Source organism: Sander lucioperca, chromosome 4 (genome assembly GCF_008315115.2).
Source record: "Sander lucioperca isolate FBNREF2018 chromosome 4, SLUC_FBN_1.2, whole genome shotgun sequence".
Classification (NCBI taxonomy): domain Eukaryota; kingdom Metazoa; phylum Chordata; class Actinopteri; order Perciformes; family Percidae; genus Sander; species Sander lucioperca.
In genome coordinates, this window is record NC_050176.1 from 46,263 (window position 1) to 65,378 (window position 19,116).

Sequence of the window (19,116 nt, forward strand, 5' to 3'; positions counted from 1 at the left end):
GTCTAAAGATACTATGTTACACAGGCTCTGTATTCTGCAGACCACTCTACCTCTGTCCCCTTTTAAAAACTCACTCGCCCCTCCATGACATTGTGTACAAACTACATCCCAACACAGGGCCTACTGCACAGCAAACTCCAAAAAACGATAGCAAAAAAAGCTTAAAGTATGTACAATCCTTTTTGGGTTGCTCACAAGGCCTGCTGACAAAATTAAAAATATTCCTGTGTGTCTCAAAAATAAAGTGAGGTTCAGTTAGCGAAGTGTAAGGATGACACCAACGAGAGAACACCCAGAGCTTTCCAATTTTAGCTGCACTCATTCACTCACTCACCAATTTTTGCACTCATGTGAGCTGCAGTGAAATGTTGTCCATTCCATCTTTAGAAATTACTCTCACATCCTCAATCTGATAGAGACACACTGAGTGACTCACTGTCAGTTTGGTGCTCTTACTGGAAGAATATACAGTTGATATAAGTTTGAAAATGCCAGATGCCAGTGATTGTGTTTAGTCAAAATCAGAACATATAACACTTCTCAGTAGATAAACATCTACATTTATGTATGTGCAAGCCTGAGTGTGTGTGCTGAGACCCGTCAGTATGTATACTGGTAAATGAGATATAATTTTATTGTCATCACAGTTTTAAAGCTTTGCCACTTCCCGCACGCGTTTGCTGCAAAATAAAATAACGGTGAGCTGAAAGCGGCCGTGGTGCAGATACAGACAGACAGACAGGTACAACAGGGTTCTTACTGCCCTGGGGACTGACTGACAGGCTGCAGATTGTAGGGAAAGGCAACTTTATTTCTATATCACATTTAATCAAAATGCAATTCAAAGTAGTTTACATGAAACATTAATATACATATGTAAATATAAAGGTCAAGCCAGTGATTAAGTTTACGGATGGACAAAGCAGGCCAACCAACCCTAGCATGCAGGGATCAATGGTGAGTTAGGGCCTTAAGATTAGTTATGAAGCTCAATGCTCCATGGTATACAGTATCTAAGAAGTGAAGGCATTAGGAAGATGATATAGAAAACAGCACCATAGTCAAACACAGACATAAAAGTAGCAGCAACAAGTTTCCTTTTTGCATCAAAAGAAAAGCAAGACTTATTTCTGAAATAAAAACCCAGCCTCAGCTTCAACTTCTTCACAAGTTGCTGAATTTGAGGCTTAAAAGAGAGAGAATCGTCAATTAAGAATCTTAGGTATTTATATGAAGATACAGACTCAGTCACATTGCCCTGAAACGTAAAAATGATGGAAGGTTCAGTGGCTCTTTCTTTGAGTTTGTGAACATCATGACATTTGTTTTGTCAGGATTCAAAATCAATTTCAGCTCATGAAAGCTGTGTTGTAGTATCAATAATAAAAGCTGCTAAATGCCTTACAATATACTGTAAATGTAGATGTGTACTACAGTACCTTGTACAGAGAGAAGGAAGACAACAAATCCACTCGCTGCTGCTGTTAAACTCATAGCTGCTCCTCTGGTCTCTGTTAAATCAGCAGCTAGATCACATACATGAGAAATACTGTGTGTCAGTAACTCACAGTAAACATGTCTACATTAAAGAAGGGATGATGTGGTCTTTGAAGACAGTGTGTGTCTTCTGTGGATGGTACAGTAGTGTTAAATAGATATCAAGCTGTTAAAAACCCACCTAGCTTCCTTCCTCTTTACATCATTAGTATGCAGACTGGAAGCAGGCATATGTCTGTAAATCTCCCAGTTGAAATGAACAAATTATTCTTACTGTTGTTTTGCAAACGATGCATTAAGTTCTTAAAATATTGTTTATGGAAATGAAGGCCTGGGTATGAGAAGCCACCTAGGCCAAAATTGAATACTTCACTTGCATATACATATATACTGGTACTAACCACTTGCATATACATATATACTTCACTTGTTCATACTTATATACTTCACTTGTGCATACTTATATTCTTCACTTGTGCATACATATATATACATATATACTTCACTTGTGCATACTTATATCCTTCACTTGTGCATACTTATATACTTCACTTGTGCATACTTATATTCTTCACTTGTGCATACATATATATACATAAATACTTCACTTTCGCTATATACTTCACTTGTGCATACATATATATATACTTCATTTGCACATACATATATACTTAACTTGCACAAACATATATACGTCACTTGCACATTCATGCACTTTTTGATATTAAAGCTTTAGTGCGTAACCTTTTGATATTAATGAACGTCTGTTATGAATGATATAGATGAAGAAGATGAGAAGATGGCCAAATGAGTTGCTACAAAGCTAATCAAGACTATCAGCTCCACACAACTCTCTCTGTATTTCTCAGTATGGCTATATTCAGAAGATTGTGTCGTCCGGTGACTTTTGCGCACAGAAATTCGAGTGAAGATAATTACCTCTTCTGAAGAGTCCATCATGTTTTTCTAATCCTCCATGTCCTCCGTGGCTACTAGCAACTGCGTGGGGAGCGGTGGGGGCGCGTGCGCGATCACGTAAGGCTTGTATCATGGGGACACTCCAACAGTGTTGTTGGCATTACTTAGAATTCCTCATGGGGGAGACAGAAACTATGCACTATAGCTTTAAAGTGAAAAGTCACCAAGATTTTGAAAATATCTTTATTCCTAATCATTGCTTTTTCTGTCATGGTTGTAGTTTTCAGTTGTGATTTTTCATGTTTTATTTTGTTAATTCATTCCCTGTTTTGCTTGTTTCTCTGTCATTTGTTCACCGTTTCCTGTTTTGCAGTATTGTTCTCCGTTTTTTTGTCAGTACTATTTTTGTGTATGTTTTCATGCATCAGTTCCTCTTTTATGTTGTAGTCTCTGTTTCTCCTGTGTCATGTCTCATTTTACTTCCTGCCTTGTGTGTTTTCCCACCTTTGTCTGCCCTGATGTGTTTCACCTGTTTATCAGCCCTCTTGTTACCTGTCCCTCATTACTACCCTCATTACCTTGTATATTTATATATTTACATTACATTACATGTCATTTAGCTGACGCTTTTATCCAAAGCGACTTACAATTGCTATATATCAAAGGTCGCACACCTCTGGAGCAACTAGGGGTTAAGTGTCTTGCTCAGGGACACATTGGTTGATGTATCTCAGTGGGAATCGAACCCGGATCTCCCGCACCAAAGGCATGTGTCTCTGTGCTTTCTTTGCCTGTTGTCTGATTCGATCTTTGTCGTTCGTGTGTCATTTCCTGTGTTAATCCCTGTGTCTCTCCCTTTGCAGTTTGATTCCTAGAGTTTTGGTAATTTCTAGTGTTCTGGTTTATGAGTGTATAGGATTGTTGTTTAGATATTCCTTTTTCCAAGTTTTTTTTACGTGCCTGCTTCAGGACACCTTTGGTTGTAGCCGTTTTAATTTAAATAAACCTTCAAAACCTTCATGCTGCCTCCTCGTCTAACCCTCTGCATTTTGGGTCCAAGCCTGCTCATACCCTGACAATTTCCAAAGCAATTCATGTTTCTGTGGGTGTAAAAACAGTTCTTAAAGGATAATTCTGTTTGCTAATGTGTAGGCAAGAGATGGGTCAGACGGAGACAGGAGAGGTAAAATTATGACAGTTGGAGAACAACAAAGTTTAATAAAAAAGTGTAAATGACACAAATACTCCTGTCTCAACTATTGCACTATAAAATCTATTCTGAATATTTCCCAATTATTCCCATACTAATTTAGTGCAGACATTGACAAACAAAAAACAACATGTTGCCTGTTTAACTGACAGTGACACTCTAAAGTCACGATTTAATTAACATGTTTCGGAACATATTATAATTTCCTGTTATGGTTAAGTAAAATCAATTTCTTGGGTACTTACTAGAAATTATACTTTCGGCATCCGAGAGTACGGGAGGTTCTGTGTGATGTAGGCTACATTTCGTCATCAGAGGATGTACAGTAGGCTACGCATAGGCTCTGTCCTATGGAAAGCCAAACAGTTCAAATACACATGATTTCTCACATGCAGACAACACGTAGACAACACGTTATCAACAAATATCGTCCTGCTCGACACCGGTTATCAAGCCACCCTGGACTGAGGTGGTTTGCGGCCGAAAGAGAGCCTCGGGTAGGGCTCCATCGCCTCCTGCCCTCAGCCTCTCCAACCGCTTCAATGCTTTGTCGGAGTCGGAGCCGGTGGTGGCCAGTGCGGCTCACCGGGCTCGCCCCGCTTCAAAGCAGACTGACCAGCCGTCGTCACGGAAGACGATTGCTACCGCGCGGCGAAAGCTTCTGAGGGATGCGGTAGTCAGACGGTCCGGTGGCCTACACTGCCTGGATCGGCCAAATGACAACGTTCCTCAAAAACAATCTCCACAACCGAACGGTAAGCATTCTTCCTCTTCTTTTCCCTGCCCATCTGAAACCGACACTGACTGTTTTGCTCCCGTCACCGGCTACCCACACCCCCCCACTCCTCGTCCGCTCTTCCCCCTAACCACAGTAATTATTGGGGACTCCATCACTAGAGACCTACGGTTTCATAATGCTGTCACACACTGTTTTCCCGGAGCCAAAGTTGCAGACATCCTGGCTAAAGTTATGGACCTGATACCCTCATTTCCGACCTCTATCAAACGCATCGTGGTCCATTGTGGACATAACGACATGTCCACTCGGATTCAGGAGTGTGAGCGCACAAGGCGAGACTTTACCACTCTCATTGAGGCTTTAAAAAGCACTGGGAAGTCGGTTTTTATTTCGGGCCCACTTCCATCTCTAGGTCGCGGATCAGGCCTCTTTAGCAGACTACTCTCCCTTAACACCTGGCTCCAGCTCACATGCAGTATTCACAGGATAGGTTTTATTGACAACTTCAATCTGTTTTGGGAACGTGGCTCCCTGTTCAGCAGGGATGGGATTCATCCCAATACACGCGGAAGCCAGATGCTACGTGGAAATTTGCACCACGCCCTGCATACCCAGACCTCTGATTGACTGTTTACATCCCGTAAACACTCCCACAAGCACACTGACCAGACACACTCTCCCAAAGTCAATAATCAGAGATACAGCGCTACACGCCCCTCTGTGCTCCCTTCAGAGCAATCACCCATTCATAATCCCATAACCACCGTGTCTGTCCCCCGACTGAGACCGTTTAAACCAAACGCTAACAAAAGAGGTGCTATACTAAACAACCTAATTGGAATTAAAACAACCACTGCAACGATAGAACAGAATAGGAAAATCAAATGTGGACTATTAAATATTAGATCTCTGTCATCGAAAGCATTATTGGTAAACGAATTGATATCAGATAACCACATTGATTTATTCTGCCTCACCGAAACCTGGCTGGGCCATGACGAATATGTTAGTTTAAACGAAGCCACTCCTCCCAGTCATAATAATACCCAAATTCCACGAGGCTCAGGCCGAGGAGGGGGAGTTGCAGCCATATTTGACTCGAGCCTGTTAATTAATCCTAAACCTAAACTAAATTATAACTCGTTTGAAAGCCTTGTTCTTAATCTTCAACACCCAACATGGAAAACAGTACAGCCAATTATATTCGTTGTTGTTTACCGAGCACCAGGTCCATATTCTGAGTTTTTATCTGAATTCTCAGAGTTTTTATCATGCGTAGTCCTTCAATCAGACAAAGTACTTATTGTAGGTGATTTTAATATCCATGTGGACATTGAGAGCAATAGCCTTAGTACTGCTTTCAATTCACTGCTAGATTCTATTGGTTTCAGTCAGAGGGTGCATAAGGCCACGCACTGTTTTAACCACACCCTCGACCTTGTGCTAGAATATGGCATCAAAATTGACGATTTAATAGTATTTCCGCAGAATCCTTTATTATCAGACCATTTTTTAATAACTTTCGAATTCCTACTACCAGACTATACGAAATTAAATAAAAGTTTCTACACTAGATGCTTATCTGACAGTGCTATAGCTAAATTTAAGGAAGCTATTCCAACAGCACTTAACTCAATGTCATGCCTTAATATAACAGAGGACTGTTATGTTAACTCTAGTCCCTCCCAACTTGATAACTTTGTAGACGCTGCTACGGCCTGCCTACGGACTACTTTAGACTCGGTTGCTCCTCTCAAAAAGAAGATGATGAAGGAAAGGAAACTAGCACCTTGGTATAACTCCCAAACTCGCAAATTAAAACAAATCTCACGAAAACTTGAAAGTAAATGGCGTTCCACCAAACTGGAAGAATCTCGTGTGGATTGGCAAGATAGTCTAAAAAATTATAGGAGGGCCCTCAGAAATGCCAGATCAGACTATTACTCAACACTAATAGAAGAAAATAAGAACAACCCAAGGTTTCTTTTCAGCACTGTAGCCAGGCTGACAGATAGTCACAGCTCTATTGAGCCATCTATTCCTATAGCTCTGAGCAGTGATGACTTCATGACCTTTTTTAATGATAAAATTATAACAATTAGAGAAAAAATTCATCACCTTCTGCCCACAGCTTCCAACGACTCACCATTGGGCGCAGGAGGGCTAGAGAGAACGATAAGACCTGATACTTATTTAGACGGCTTTTATCCTTTAGACCTCCAACAATTAATGTTAAGGGTCTCTTCAGCTAAGCCAACTACCTGTCTCTTAGACCCCATTCCAACGAAGCTACTTAAAGAAGCACTACCCGTGGTCAACACCACATTACTAGATACGATCAATATGTCCTTATTAACGGGTCACGTACCGCAGTCTTTTAAAGTAGCTGTGATAAAACCTATTCTGAAAAAACCCACCCTCGACCCTGAGGTCTTAGCCAACTATAGACCTATATCTAACCTCCCGTTTCTCTCCAAAATCCTTGAGAAGGTAGTCGCTAATCAATTGTGTGACTTTCTGCATAGAAATAGTCTATTTGAAGACTTTCAGTCAGGATTTAGAATGCATCATAGCACAGAGACGGCACTGGTGAAAATCACTAACGACCTTCTAACTGCTGCTGACAAAGGACTTGTCTCCGTACTTGTCTTATTAGATCTTAGTGCTGCATTCGACACTATTGACCATACCATCCTCTTACAGAGACTGGAACATTTAGTTGGCATTAAAGGAATCGCACTAAGCTGGTTTAAGTCCTATTTTTCTGAGCGATCCCAATTTGTTAATATTAACGATAAACCATCCAAATACGCTAAAGTTAGCCATGGCGTTCCTCAAGGCTCAGTGCTTGGACCAATTCTATTCTCTTTATATATGCTTCCTCTAGGCAATATTATTAGGAAACACTCAATTAACTTTCACTGTTACGCAGACGACACCCAATTATATCTGTCAATCAAGCCAGACGAAAGCGGTCAGTTAGCTAAACTTCAAGCGTGCATTAAAGATATAAAATCCTGGATGACCCACAATTTTCTGATGTTGAACTCAAACAAAACGGAAGTTATTGTGCTGGGACCCAAGCACCACCGAACTTCATTATCTAAATATATAGCTACCCTAGATGGTATTGCCCTGGCCTCCAGCACTACTGTCAGAAATCTAGGAGTCATTTTTGACCAGGATCTATCCTTTAACGCCCACTTAAAACAAACCTCAAGAACAGCCTTTTTCCATCTTCGTAACATTGCCAAAATCAGGAACATCCTGTCTCAAAACGATGCTGAAAAACTAGTCCATGCATTCGTAACTTCCCGGCTGGACTACTGTAATTCTTTACTATCAGGCTGCTCAAATAAGTCCCTCAAGACCCTCCAGCTGATCCAGAATGCTGCAGCACGTGTTCTGACAAGAACTAACAAAAGAGATCACATTTCTCCTGTATTAGCTTCTCTGCATTGGCTTCCTGTAAAATCCAGGATTGAATTTAAAATCCTTCTCCTGACCTACAAAGCACTAAATGGTCAAGCACCATCATACATAGAAGAGCTTTTAGTACCTTATTGTCCCACTAGAGCACTGCGCTCCCAGAACTCAGAGCTACTTGTGGTTCCTAGAGTCTCTAAAAGTAGAATCGGAGCCAGAGCCTTCAGCTACCAGGCTCCTCTCCTGTGGAACCAGCTCCCAACTTGGGTTCGGGGGGCTGACACCGTCGCCACATTTAAGAATAAACTGAAAACCATCATCTTTGATAAAGCTTATAGTTAGGGAGTGAGGAGTTGCAGCATAGTAGAGTAGAGTAGAGGGAGGCAGGAAGTACAAGCCCGTTCCGGCAGGGGAGAGTACGAGCCCGGTCCAGGGCCCCTCTCTTTAGCCTGCCTCTCTTAGTTATGCTATTATAACTCTAGACTGCTGTGGGAAGCTCCTTCCAAGGACACAATGAGCCGCTCCCTCTTCTCTCTTTTCACTTGTCTCCTTTTGTGTGCATCTTAGTCCCAGAAATGCCTGTTACTAACCTAGCTCTGGGGAGTTTTCTCCCCGGAGTCCCTTTGCTTCTTCTTCACCCAGAACATCGCCTTGGAATTGGGTGGCACCTACACCGGGGTCCTGGGTGCAGCTGACGCTATGGACTTACTACACCCTGCTACGCTCTGCGTTTCCCCGCAGTGTCCGACTGCGTCCTGCCGCGTCCAACCGCGTCCACCCAGGCTGCTGTGCCACACTACACCCCGTAACGCCCTGCTGTGCCCTACTATGACATGAACTACTATGACTACCATTGTGATCACTGCTTCACTATCTTTATTATGACTATTATTGCCACCATTCACCACTCCCCCAACTGGTGCCGTCAGACACCGCCTACCAAGAGTCTGGGTCTGTCCGAGGTTTCTTCCTAACAAAAAAAGGGAGTTTTTCCTTGCCACTGTCGCAATAGCTACTGCTAATGCTTGCTCTTGAGGCAACCACTGTAATAGTTGGGGCTTCGTAAAGTACAGAGTTTGGTCTAGACCTACTCTATCTGTAAAGTGTCTCGAGATATCTCTTGTTATGATTTGATACTATAAATAAAATTGAATTGAAATTGAATTGAAATAGACAACAAGTTGTGCAGACATCCCTTACCTCCAAATTGTTGTGACTGCGTGGACTTGTCTGCATGGCCAATACACTACATTGTTGCATAGCGATCTGATGCGCATGTGTGGAATGCGTCCTCCAAGCAGACTTCAGAAAGTTATATAGACAGAACTGCTAAAGCCAAGGGTATACCCGTAGGCATAAGGACTCCAGGGAAGAAGCGATCACATTTCACATTAATAACGCTTGATTTGTCATTGAAGCTGACTGTCACTCTATGTACCTTTCTTTTTTACTTATATATATTTGTCACATTTTAACCTCACTTTGAACCGAAGCCCTAAAAAGCAATGGGCCTCATTCAGCAATATATTCCTAAGTTTTCTCTTAAATATGTTCTTAAGAAAATCCTTAAGAAAAGTCTACGTCTGATTCATGACGTGTTCTTAAACAACAGAATTGTTCGCACCTGTGTTCTTAGGATTGATGAATCCCACGTCTTCGTAATTGAAAGCGCGTGCCAGTTGTTCCTAATTAGCATAAGAAAACGCCCTGCAAATTCCCATATAAGGACATGACACTTCCTGTGCACCTCCGGGGAAGCGGGAGACCGCCTTCGCAGATGACTTGTACATTGCAGTGGTGGAGGAAGTACTGAATCTCAGTACTTAAGTAAAAGTACAAATAACCAGAGACATATTTACTTTAGTAAAAGTAGAAGATGTCCACTACCACAAACAAGGCCTGGCTTTTGAAGTTCCTATCCTAACCAGCATAAAACGGAAATATGTTGTTAGAATCGGAATGTGTTTGGTTTTATTCATGGATGTATTTTAAGACGGTTTTATTTTCTTTAACTACGCAAGTAAGCAAATAAAGTGTGTGAAGCAGCGAACATGGGGAGGCAATGTGAAGATGTCCAGCCAAATAAATAAGATAACAGGTCTTACGCTGCCTGGCAGAGGAGTAAATGACGCTGTGGAGAGAAATAGATGGCAACTATGATTTAAAAACGGGAATAATAAAAAACAAACATTTTCATTTTCACTTTTACCGGAGGCTGTATTACCGAGGGTCAGCAGCGCTGCACCCCGGCTCTGGAGCACCGGAGCCGGCTTGGAAGCCGACGAAGGGTCGGCGGTGCCCCATATCTATGGTAACCAAACTTCACTGGTGAGAGAAACGTGTGACGGTCAGGAAGACGTTTTAACGGAACGTTGTAGAAATGTAGTGGAGTAGAAAGTATAGATAATTGCTGCAAAATGTAACTGCACTTTTGACTTTTACTTAAGTAAAGTACAGATATGTGAAAAATGTAGGCTACTTAAGTACAGTAACGAAGAATGTGTACTTTGTTACATTCCAACACTGCATTTTGGCCCTATAAATAGCGCGATCACCAGGTAACGCAGGATTTAATCAGTTTAATTGCTGATGTAAATTGCAGTGTTAGTGTTTCTTTGCATACTATGATTTTTTTTTCAAGAAATGATCAGAAATACATTACAGTACAATACTATAATTGTAAACGACTGTAGAATTAAATAAAATGCAGTAACCAATTATTTGGAGCAAATTGTCATCACTCAAATGTGCGTAAGAGTGCTCTTCAGTGTTCGTAGATTTTGTTCTTAGCTAAGAACAAATCCAAGATAAGAAAACATTAGTGAATGTCAGAATCTTCGTAAAAAGTGCGTAAGTGGGGTTTAAGAACACATTTCTTCTTAAGAACGTTTGGTGAATGAGGCCCAATCTTACTACGAAGATGATGTGTGTTTTTTCTACTTTTTCAGGGTGAACTTTGCCTGTTCTCGGTAAGACAATGTTGAGCATAAGCCTACTTGTACAATGACTTGAACTTTGTCTGCTGTGAAAACACCAATAAAAAGACTTTTTGTTAGCGTTAATTAGTGAAGCAAAAAGTCTTCTTTAGCATCTCAGTCAGATGCAGGCGGGCTTTTAACTAATTCCAATATAATCCTATCTGCTGCGATATTGAACGCTCTGGACACCCCTTTGGTGTCATTTTTCAAAGTGCTTGATCGGGACTCTTGGCGCCACTTTTTGACGTTCTGGGTAGGGACTGATTTGACGTAATTTCTCAACATACAGGGTAAAACCACTTAGTTAGGGACAGGTTAAACATTTTACGTTTAACTGACACGCAGGACAAGAGCGGGACAGTTAGGGTTAGGAAAAGATTGTGGGTGGGGTTATAAAATGTACACTTGTGTGACACACGGGACAAGAACAGGACATGAACCCCGGCCTCCTGGGTGAAATTCCTGTGTAGTTTGACCCATCCACCACCCAAACCAACCTCTTTTTGCAGATTTTAGGTAAACCTATAGGATATGTTAGAACAGGTTTACAAAACGTTCTTCATGATACACCTTTAAAAGCTTGAAATGATTTTACTTTAGAATGAGACAAATAACAGACTTTTTTACAGCAGACAATTTAAGCTTGTCATTGCAGGAGAGTTGCACAGGTGTAACTGATAACATTAAAAACGGCCACGTTCCATTTAGGTGTGCGAGTTCCAGGGTACTGCTATTGTGCTATTGTGCTATTGTGCGTGGTGTAATGTTTGTGAAGCGTTAGCCTCATCGTTCTCAGTTCAATTATGTTGATGCATCCTATTTATTTGAAGACTTGTCCCTATTTTTTCTCCACAGCTTGCAGTTGGATGTAAGAGTAACAAAAAGGTGTCACATTGGGAAAGAAAAGAGTTAAGCATCATACATTTTTACAGTTATGTGCACTAAGCAGGGCATCATAGTGTTTGGGGGGGCAGCAGGGCTGGACTGGGACAAAACATTGGCCCTGGCATTTTTGGCCCAGGCGGCCCACACCCACCTTGATTGGTCAGACACATTCCCTGCAGACAGTCCTCTTAAAATATGCATGCATTCTATGATGAGTTGCCTAGTGTTCTGCATTCATGTGATCGTTTTGGATCCTTCAAGAGGGGTCTCAAGACTTATCTGTTGATCTTACACTTAAATAATTAATTCATTCTTAAAGTTATGATATGTATATTAATGGTATTTTTATTATTATTGATATTTGATATTGTATTGCCATTATTGTTATTATTACTATTTTGCTTAATATTGGCTGAGCAACTTTAAAAACTGTTTACTGTTAATTTTAACTATTGTAAGATTCATATTTTGTCACTTTGGACAAAAGTGTCTGCTGAATAAAATAACCATAACCATAACCCTTCCCAAAAGCTACAATAAAGGTGGGAGTAGTATATGCTCTGGGAAAGAGCTAATTAAGTAAATAAAGGGACACTGATGCTTGTATCAACGCTGATTTTATAGATCACACAGACTTTTCAGCTACACAACAGGCCAACCAATAGCATTTTTAATGTAACCTTAAGCAGTTAGGTTACCTGACAGCCACTAACTTTAATGTTACAGCCAAACTGCTTGTTGTCGCACACATAACATGTGACACACAGCCACACAGACACACAGCCACACACAGCCTCCCTCCCTTCCTGAGAGTCCCTGTTAATGTGCCTACTCCTTACCACGTCGTCATCTACTCTCTCTTCCATCTTTTCCTCACTCGCTCCCATGGCCCTGTCATGGTCACTCTCCTCCTCGGCTTCTTCCCTGTCATGATTTCTGCTTCTCTGTATAGCCAGCCACCTCTCCTCCTCCTCGGCTTCTTCCCTGTCATGCTGTTGTTTCTGCTTCTCTGTATAGCCAGCCACCTCTCCTCCTCCTCGGCTTCAGGTAATGCTGATGTTGAAGAAGCTACTACAGCCCCAAACATGTCAGAAATTTTGGCACATTTTGAGGAATCCGCCTGTAGATTCTTAATCTTTTTCTCCCGTAATTTCTCTGTACCTCCCTTGCACTTTGGTGGTCGTTCATCCATTTTAATGTGGATGCTAAACTTCCAGCATAAGCATAACTATTACAGCTCGTGTCTCAGGGCCGGGAGGCGTGGCCCTATTGGGATTCGTAAATTTGCGGCCTGGAGTGGAGAAGGGGGTTCTTGGATTTGATTGGGTCAGGCCAGTGCCAATAAAGAAAATTAACCAATGGGCCACTAGAAAAAAAAAGGCCTTTTTATATCGGCGATTCGGCCCAAAAGTGCGTCGGCCCACCGGGAAAATGCCCGGTATGCCAGATGGCCAGTCCAGCCCTGGGGGCAGTGAAGAAATGGGAAAGGCATCGAAACTTCAATGCACTTTTTCTGAAGTAATGAAGGGTGCTGTATGTGAAAAGAGAAAAGAGTTATTTTCTTGGTTTGTTCCTGTTTGTGGTCAGAGGTGTGAAAGTACAGAGAAATGCAGAACACGGATGTTAGACTATTTTAGGCCAGTATGTTGGCAATACGAAGTCTTGGTAGGGTTCCTACAGAGGGACTGTTGTGGAAGTTTCTTGTGCAGCAGAGTATTTTGGAGAGTGAAATGAAACAAATAAAGAGAGTTGAGAGAAAACCAAATTTGGTCTTTGTATTTATTATACTTATATAATAAATACTATAGGAAATACAATTTCACAGAGCACATACAGTACAGTGGGGAAACGTCTTCAGCGAGTGAGAAAATACACTGGGTTTATATACACTTCAGAGTGCTAGGTGCACCCTTTCTTGTGAGCCTTGTCAGCACTCCTAGCAGACAATCACAGGAAGATAAACAGGAGACATCCCTCTGCACACTATCTCCACCCTTCCCCAAGGTGCAGTTCCTGTTTTATTTCTAATCTGCCTTAAGAACAGAATGTGCTGAAAGACAATTGCAAATGAACTTAATACATTTTTCTAAGTATGTCAGACAATAGTTTCAAGCTCCCCTTTAATTTTAGCATGACAGAATCACTTCAAAGGAAAAGAAAAGAAAAGGTCACATTTAAATGTAATTTTCCCATTACAGCACTGTCTGGATTTTCTCCTTTTTATAGCACCTAGGATATTTTTTCTCTCAAAAGAAGCACTCTGTTGCTTTTAATCCTTTTTTTGTATTATTATTATTTTCAGCCTTATACCCCTCAGCATATGGTGCTCTCTCTCTATATATATTAGTATGACAGCCAATCCAATAGTCTACACACTCCACTTAGCTTTAAATTAAAGAAACACTTGACTGTCTGGAACTTGTTTTTTTAAAGTTCCAGTGTGCAGACAAATGGCTTGAAAAATATCAGTAACTACTCAAATATGATCCATTTTAATTTTCCAGTTGTATAGCAAGCAAATGTCTGGTGTTGCAGGATTACAGGTTAATATCACATAGTATCACATTATGGGTATTTACTCAATACATTTAGCTTAAACCTACCTTCCAACAAAGTCCTAAAACTTAAGTGTCCTAACTGCTTTAGAATATGAATGTAGATGTACAGTACCTTGTACAGACAGAAGGAAGAGAACAAACCCACACGCTGCTGCTGGTAAACTCATAGCTGCTCCGCTCATCTCTCTCTGTCTTAAAACATGTCAGTAGATAGATACTGTACTGTGCATTATCAGATTTCTAAATTTGCTTACAACAAAGGAGGACGTGGTCTTGAAAGAGAGCTTGTGTCTTCTGGGCTGATAAAAGCTGCCCTGGCTTACTTCCTCTTTACGTTATTAACATGCATGCACAGCTGGATGACATCCCCAAATTGAAATCTGCAGACTGTGCATGCACTTTCTAATATAGCGTAGACTATATGATAAAAGAGACTGAATGTCACAATGCCAGCCAGCTCAGAGTCTCACATTATCTTGCCTGCCATGTTTCCCTCCCATTTCAGATCCTGCCACTCCCCCCTGCCCTGCAGTTACCCCTGCTGCTGCCACCCCCCCATCCTCTGACCGTCCCTACCTATACCATCACATCTGTTCCCACTTATTAGCCCTTGCAGGCCCGTAGACAGGGCAAAGGTCCATCATTTCATTCAAATTTTTGCTGTTGTGTGAAATACTTTTTTTGGAATAAACAAGTGTCTTTTTAAATAACGACGGCCAATAATTTGAATCCCCCTCAAATAATAATTATCTAAACCAAACCAAAGCCCTAATCTTGTTAAACTCACCCCTTCTGTGAATGTGTTAACTGGCACGCAACATGTAACAATCTAACGTCTAATGTATCAACAATCCAAGCAACTAACTTCATGCACTCATACTGTAGTAAAGTCTATGAGGCCATGGACATCTAGCTGAAAGAGAAAGCAGGCAGCAGCACCATTGTCACAGAATATTGAACATATGTTCAAAAAGACTGCCAAACAGGGTAAGGTTGTTATATTTAGCTACCGTTACTAACCCTTGCTACATGCTAGCTAACAGTCGTCAGGAGGTAGCAAATGTTTTCACTCGTTTGTGCTCGCTAAGATACCAGCAGACAGGCTACACAAATTAGAGCATACAAAGTCACCAAAATGAAGTATTTGAACCTCATGATTAAATACAAAATGAGGTCAAAACTGCAAAAAGGTCCACTTTTTGAACCCCGCTTCCACAACCCATTCTCACTCCCAACTCATAAAATACTGACGCTTGGTCAGTGTCTCTCAGCGTCAGATACGACACAATAAGCACCCCTCAGCGTGTGTATGGAACGCACCGGGCAGAGGTGCAGCTCAGCAGCAGGTGAAGGTGACGTAGGATTAAGAGCGACAACGGTAGTGAGTTGTATGGAACACTGAAATCCACGTAGGGATGTTGGTTGTCAAACAACACAGGACTTTCCCCACGGAGACCATGGTTAAAGTCCACGTGTCACTGAAATGTTCATTTTATAACCCTGCCTACAATCTTTTCCTAAACCCAACTGTCGTGATCTTGTCCCGTCAAAAGTGACAACAATAGTCCTGACCCAGCGCGTTTAGATAAAGCGTGTTTAGATAGGACGCTAAAGGACACTTTTAGCGTCAATAACAACGCCAAAAGCACCTGACCAAGCGTCCGTATTTGACACGATGGGAGTGAGAATGTGTTGTCTTGCACTAGATTGGCTACAGGCCTGCCTTGTGGTAGAATTTCCAGCTCATGAACTCATGCTGTGTAAGTTGAGACGGTGGTGTTGGAGGTCTCATTCAGGTCAGTGTTCAACATAACAGCAGTAGGTCACAACCTGTCTCAGGCAGAGTAGTAGTTCAACTCTCTGTCTCCATAGACTAAAGGATGATTAGTCGTCAACTATTTTGATATTCGATTAATTGGTTTGAGTTAAAATGATCTGATTCCAGTTCCTTAAATGTGAATAATTTCCAGTGTCTTCACTCCTCTGTTACAGTAAACTGAATATCTTTGAGGACGTTATCTTGGGCTTTGGAAGACAATAATTCACTTAATAATCGATAATTAAAATTGCAGCCCTATCTGTATATTAAGACATTGCTGATGCAAGCACTCCCATCGGGCCAGGCAGGAAATTGACACATAACACATACTTCCTACCTTCTTTTTTTAAACATTAAGTAACGTGTAATGAAAACTTGAGTTCATCTAACTTAAATGCTTGAAGGACCGGAGCTGTTATTTGAAGTTTAATACATTAAATGCCTAGTTGATGTAACTTAAAATCTTTTGTAATATCAATTGCTTTGTGGCATAAACTCCTCTTTGTGACAAAGGGAACAGAACGGACTCAAATGCAAGGCTCAAGGTAAAAGGTTTATTTAGGAAAAGCAAGGGAAAAGGGAGTGGGGAGGTGGACGCCAGGGACAGGGGAAAAGGCGGGTAGGATGGAGAGGGTTCGGGAGCGGGGAGTATGATGGCGAAGGACGGTGAGGGCACAGGAGAGCACGGGGAAACCGGGGCCGAGAAGCCGAGGGGGAGGCACTGGGGCTGGGGAGCAAAGGAGAGGGTGGTTGGGAGCGGAGACGGAGGCAGGTTGAAGCAGGGTGCCGTGGGAGGGGGACCGAACGGTGATGCCAGCTGACTGGAGATGACGAACAGGAGAGAGATGGTAACTGCGGAAAACAAACACAGGAAAAGGTGAGTAAGGGTTAGCACAGAAACAAGTAAGCATAAGGGTCTCAAGGAAAAGCTTGCAGAGTGCTCACCAGGGTGACTGGAGCAACGATCAAGCGGAGATGGTCTCTTGAGCCGGGGTTGAGATACAGGTCTTGCTGAAGGCAGGTGTGTGCGGCGGGAGAGGGTGATGATGGAAGTGTAACCAGGTGCGCCCAAAATTATTGTTTGTAGTAAAGAAATCCTAACAACCCAGAGCGTTTTTTTCTCCTATCCTGGAATGTATGTATCCACAGTGCTGTGGAGTAATGTCTGGCAATGTGAGACTACTCTCCATCCAATCAAAAGAACCCTAAGATTTCAGAAGAAAAACACGTTTAATCACTCGTTTTCTTTCTACCATGCCTCAGGCCTCACTCAGTAAAATATCTGCAGGGTAAAAAGTGGAGAATCTAATTTGTTAAATAACTGTGATCCAGAGGCTTGATAGCGCTCTGTTTTTGTTGTTGTAATACCCTTGATCACCAGAAGTGGCCGATAATATTAATGCTCTTTAGTTTAACTGGTTAACCCTGTGTCTGGAGCCTGGTTGGATAGACACTACTTGAATTATTAAAGGATAGGTCCACAAAAAAGTCTGTCTTCAAACAATAGTCAGGTTCTACACTGAGACAGGCTTTGCTTCTTGCATTTTATGTTTAAATTAAAGTAATATGAGACTTTAGCAGTTCAAGTTAGAAAGATCAAGTAGAAATCTTCCAAAGCTACACTCTTCATAGAATGAAATTAGCTCTTTCCTTAAAGTGTGGCGCTGCATTGGAAGAATAAGAAAGAGAGATTTAGTCGGCTGATAAAGTTTAAAGCTATAGTGCGTGGTTCTGCCACCTCCATGAGGAATTCTAAGTAATGACAACAACACTGTCAGCGCACCCACATTATATAAGCCTTCCATGATCGTGCACCACCCCCACCCCTCCTCCACACAGTTGCTAGTAGCCAAGGAGGACACGGAGGATTAAAAAACATGATGGACTCTTCAGAAGAGGTAATTATCTTCACTCGAGTCTCTGCGCAGGAAAGTCACCGTACGACACAATCTTCTGAACATAGTCATACTGAGAAATACAGAGAGAGTTGTGTGGAGCTGATAATCTTAATGAGCTTTGTAGCATCTCATTTGTGCCAAACTGGTGAGTCAGCTTTATTTCAGGAAGCAGTTGTTGTTTTAGGTTGTTCATTACCACCAGAGTAAAAGTTGATTACATGGTGACAAGTTATACAGATGGACAAATAGTGAGCAAGTGAGAAATAAGTCAGAGCAATTAAACATATTTAATTATTATTTGTGTTCATTGCTTTTTTTCTTTTCAACCTTTATTTATCCTCGCGATATCATTGAGGGGCGACACTCATTATCAATGTCATCGAGTCAGATTACAAAGACAAAAACAGAACAACAACACAGAAAGTACAATCATAAGAAATATAGAAAGACAATAAAACATTCAGAATTAGAAAAATATTTGATTAATACATTAGGATAATAGGGATGCAAAAGAAAATGCAATTCTGTAAAGCAGTTACAAGTAGAAGTTTGCAGGTTTAGAAAAAGATTTCTAAATTGTCCAAGAGGACAATTTTTAAGTGTTGAAATATAGGCTACTATCTAATATATACTGTACATGTACACATACACACTGCTGAGTTTTTTTTCCCCCCATGCAGCAGATTCAAAGCTGTCTGACCTTCACACCAGGTCTTCCTGCTCCTCTGGGTCTTCTGTCTGTGCTGCAGTCTCTGAGATGTCCTCATACTCAGGACAAGAGTCAACAAGATTAGAGACAAAAGCCTCATGAACGGAATTTGGATACAGTTAGATTTCATATTAAAATGTACTAAAGGTAAAGATACATTGGTGGTTTATATGAACAAAGATGTAACTAATCAAGTTACATATAGATTCTCTTTATGAACTCATAAATTAACAACAAATTATAACCCTTCAGTATAGTCAGTTCTGCAGATATGGGGGAGTCGAGTCACATGACTTGACTCGAGTTACACTCGAGTTGCAAATTTTAGGACTTGAGACTTGCTTGATAAATATTCATAAAAGACTCGACTTGACTTTGACTTGATATTCATGACTTAAGACTTGACTTAGACTTGAGTCAAATGACTTGAAATGACTTGTTTTTTTGTTTAATAAATATGTATTTTTTTCCCCTCTGAT

At 41.2% G+C, this 19,116-nt stretch overlaps 1 protein-coding gene across 1 annotated transcript in view; it reads right to left on the minus strand.

The window, feature by feature from the left end:
• The window catches only part of LOC116039968 (B-cell receptor CD22-like), a 28,921-nt gene extending 14,287 nt beyond the window's left edge, over positions 1-14,634 (minus strand). The window contains exon 1 of the mRNA XM_036000431.1: positions 14,324-14,634. Coding sequence (XP_035856324.1) covers positions 14,324-14,393 — 70 coding nt within the window. The 5' untranslated portion in view covers positions 14,394-14,634. The remainder of the gene's footprint in view (positions 1-14,323) is intronic.
• Positions 14,635-19,116: the final 4,482 nt, after the last annotated feature.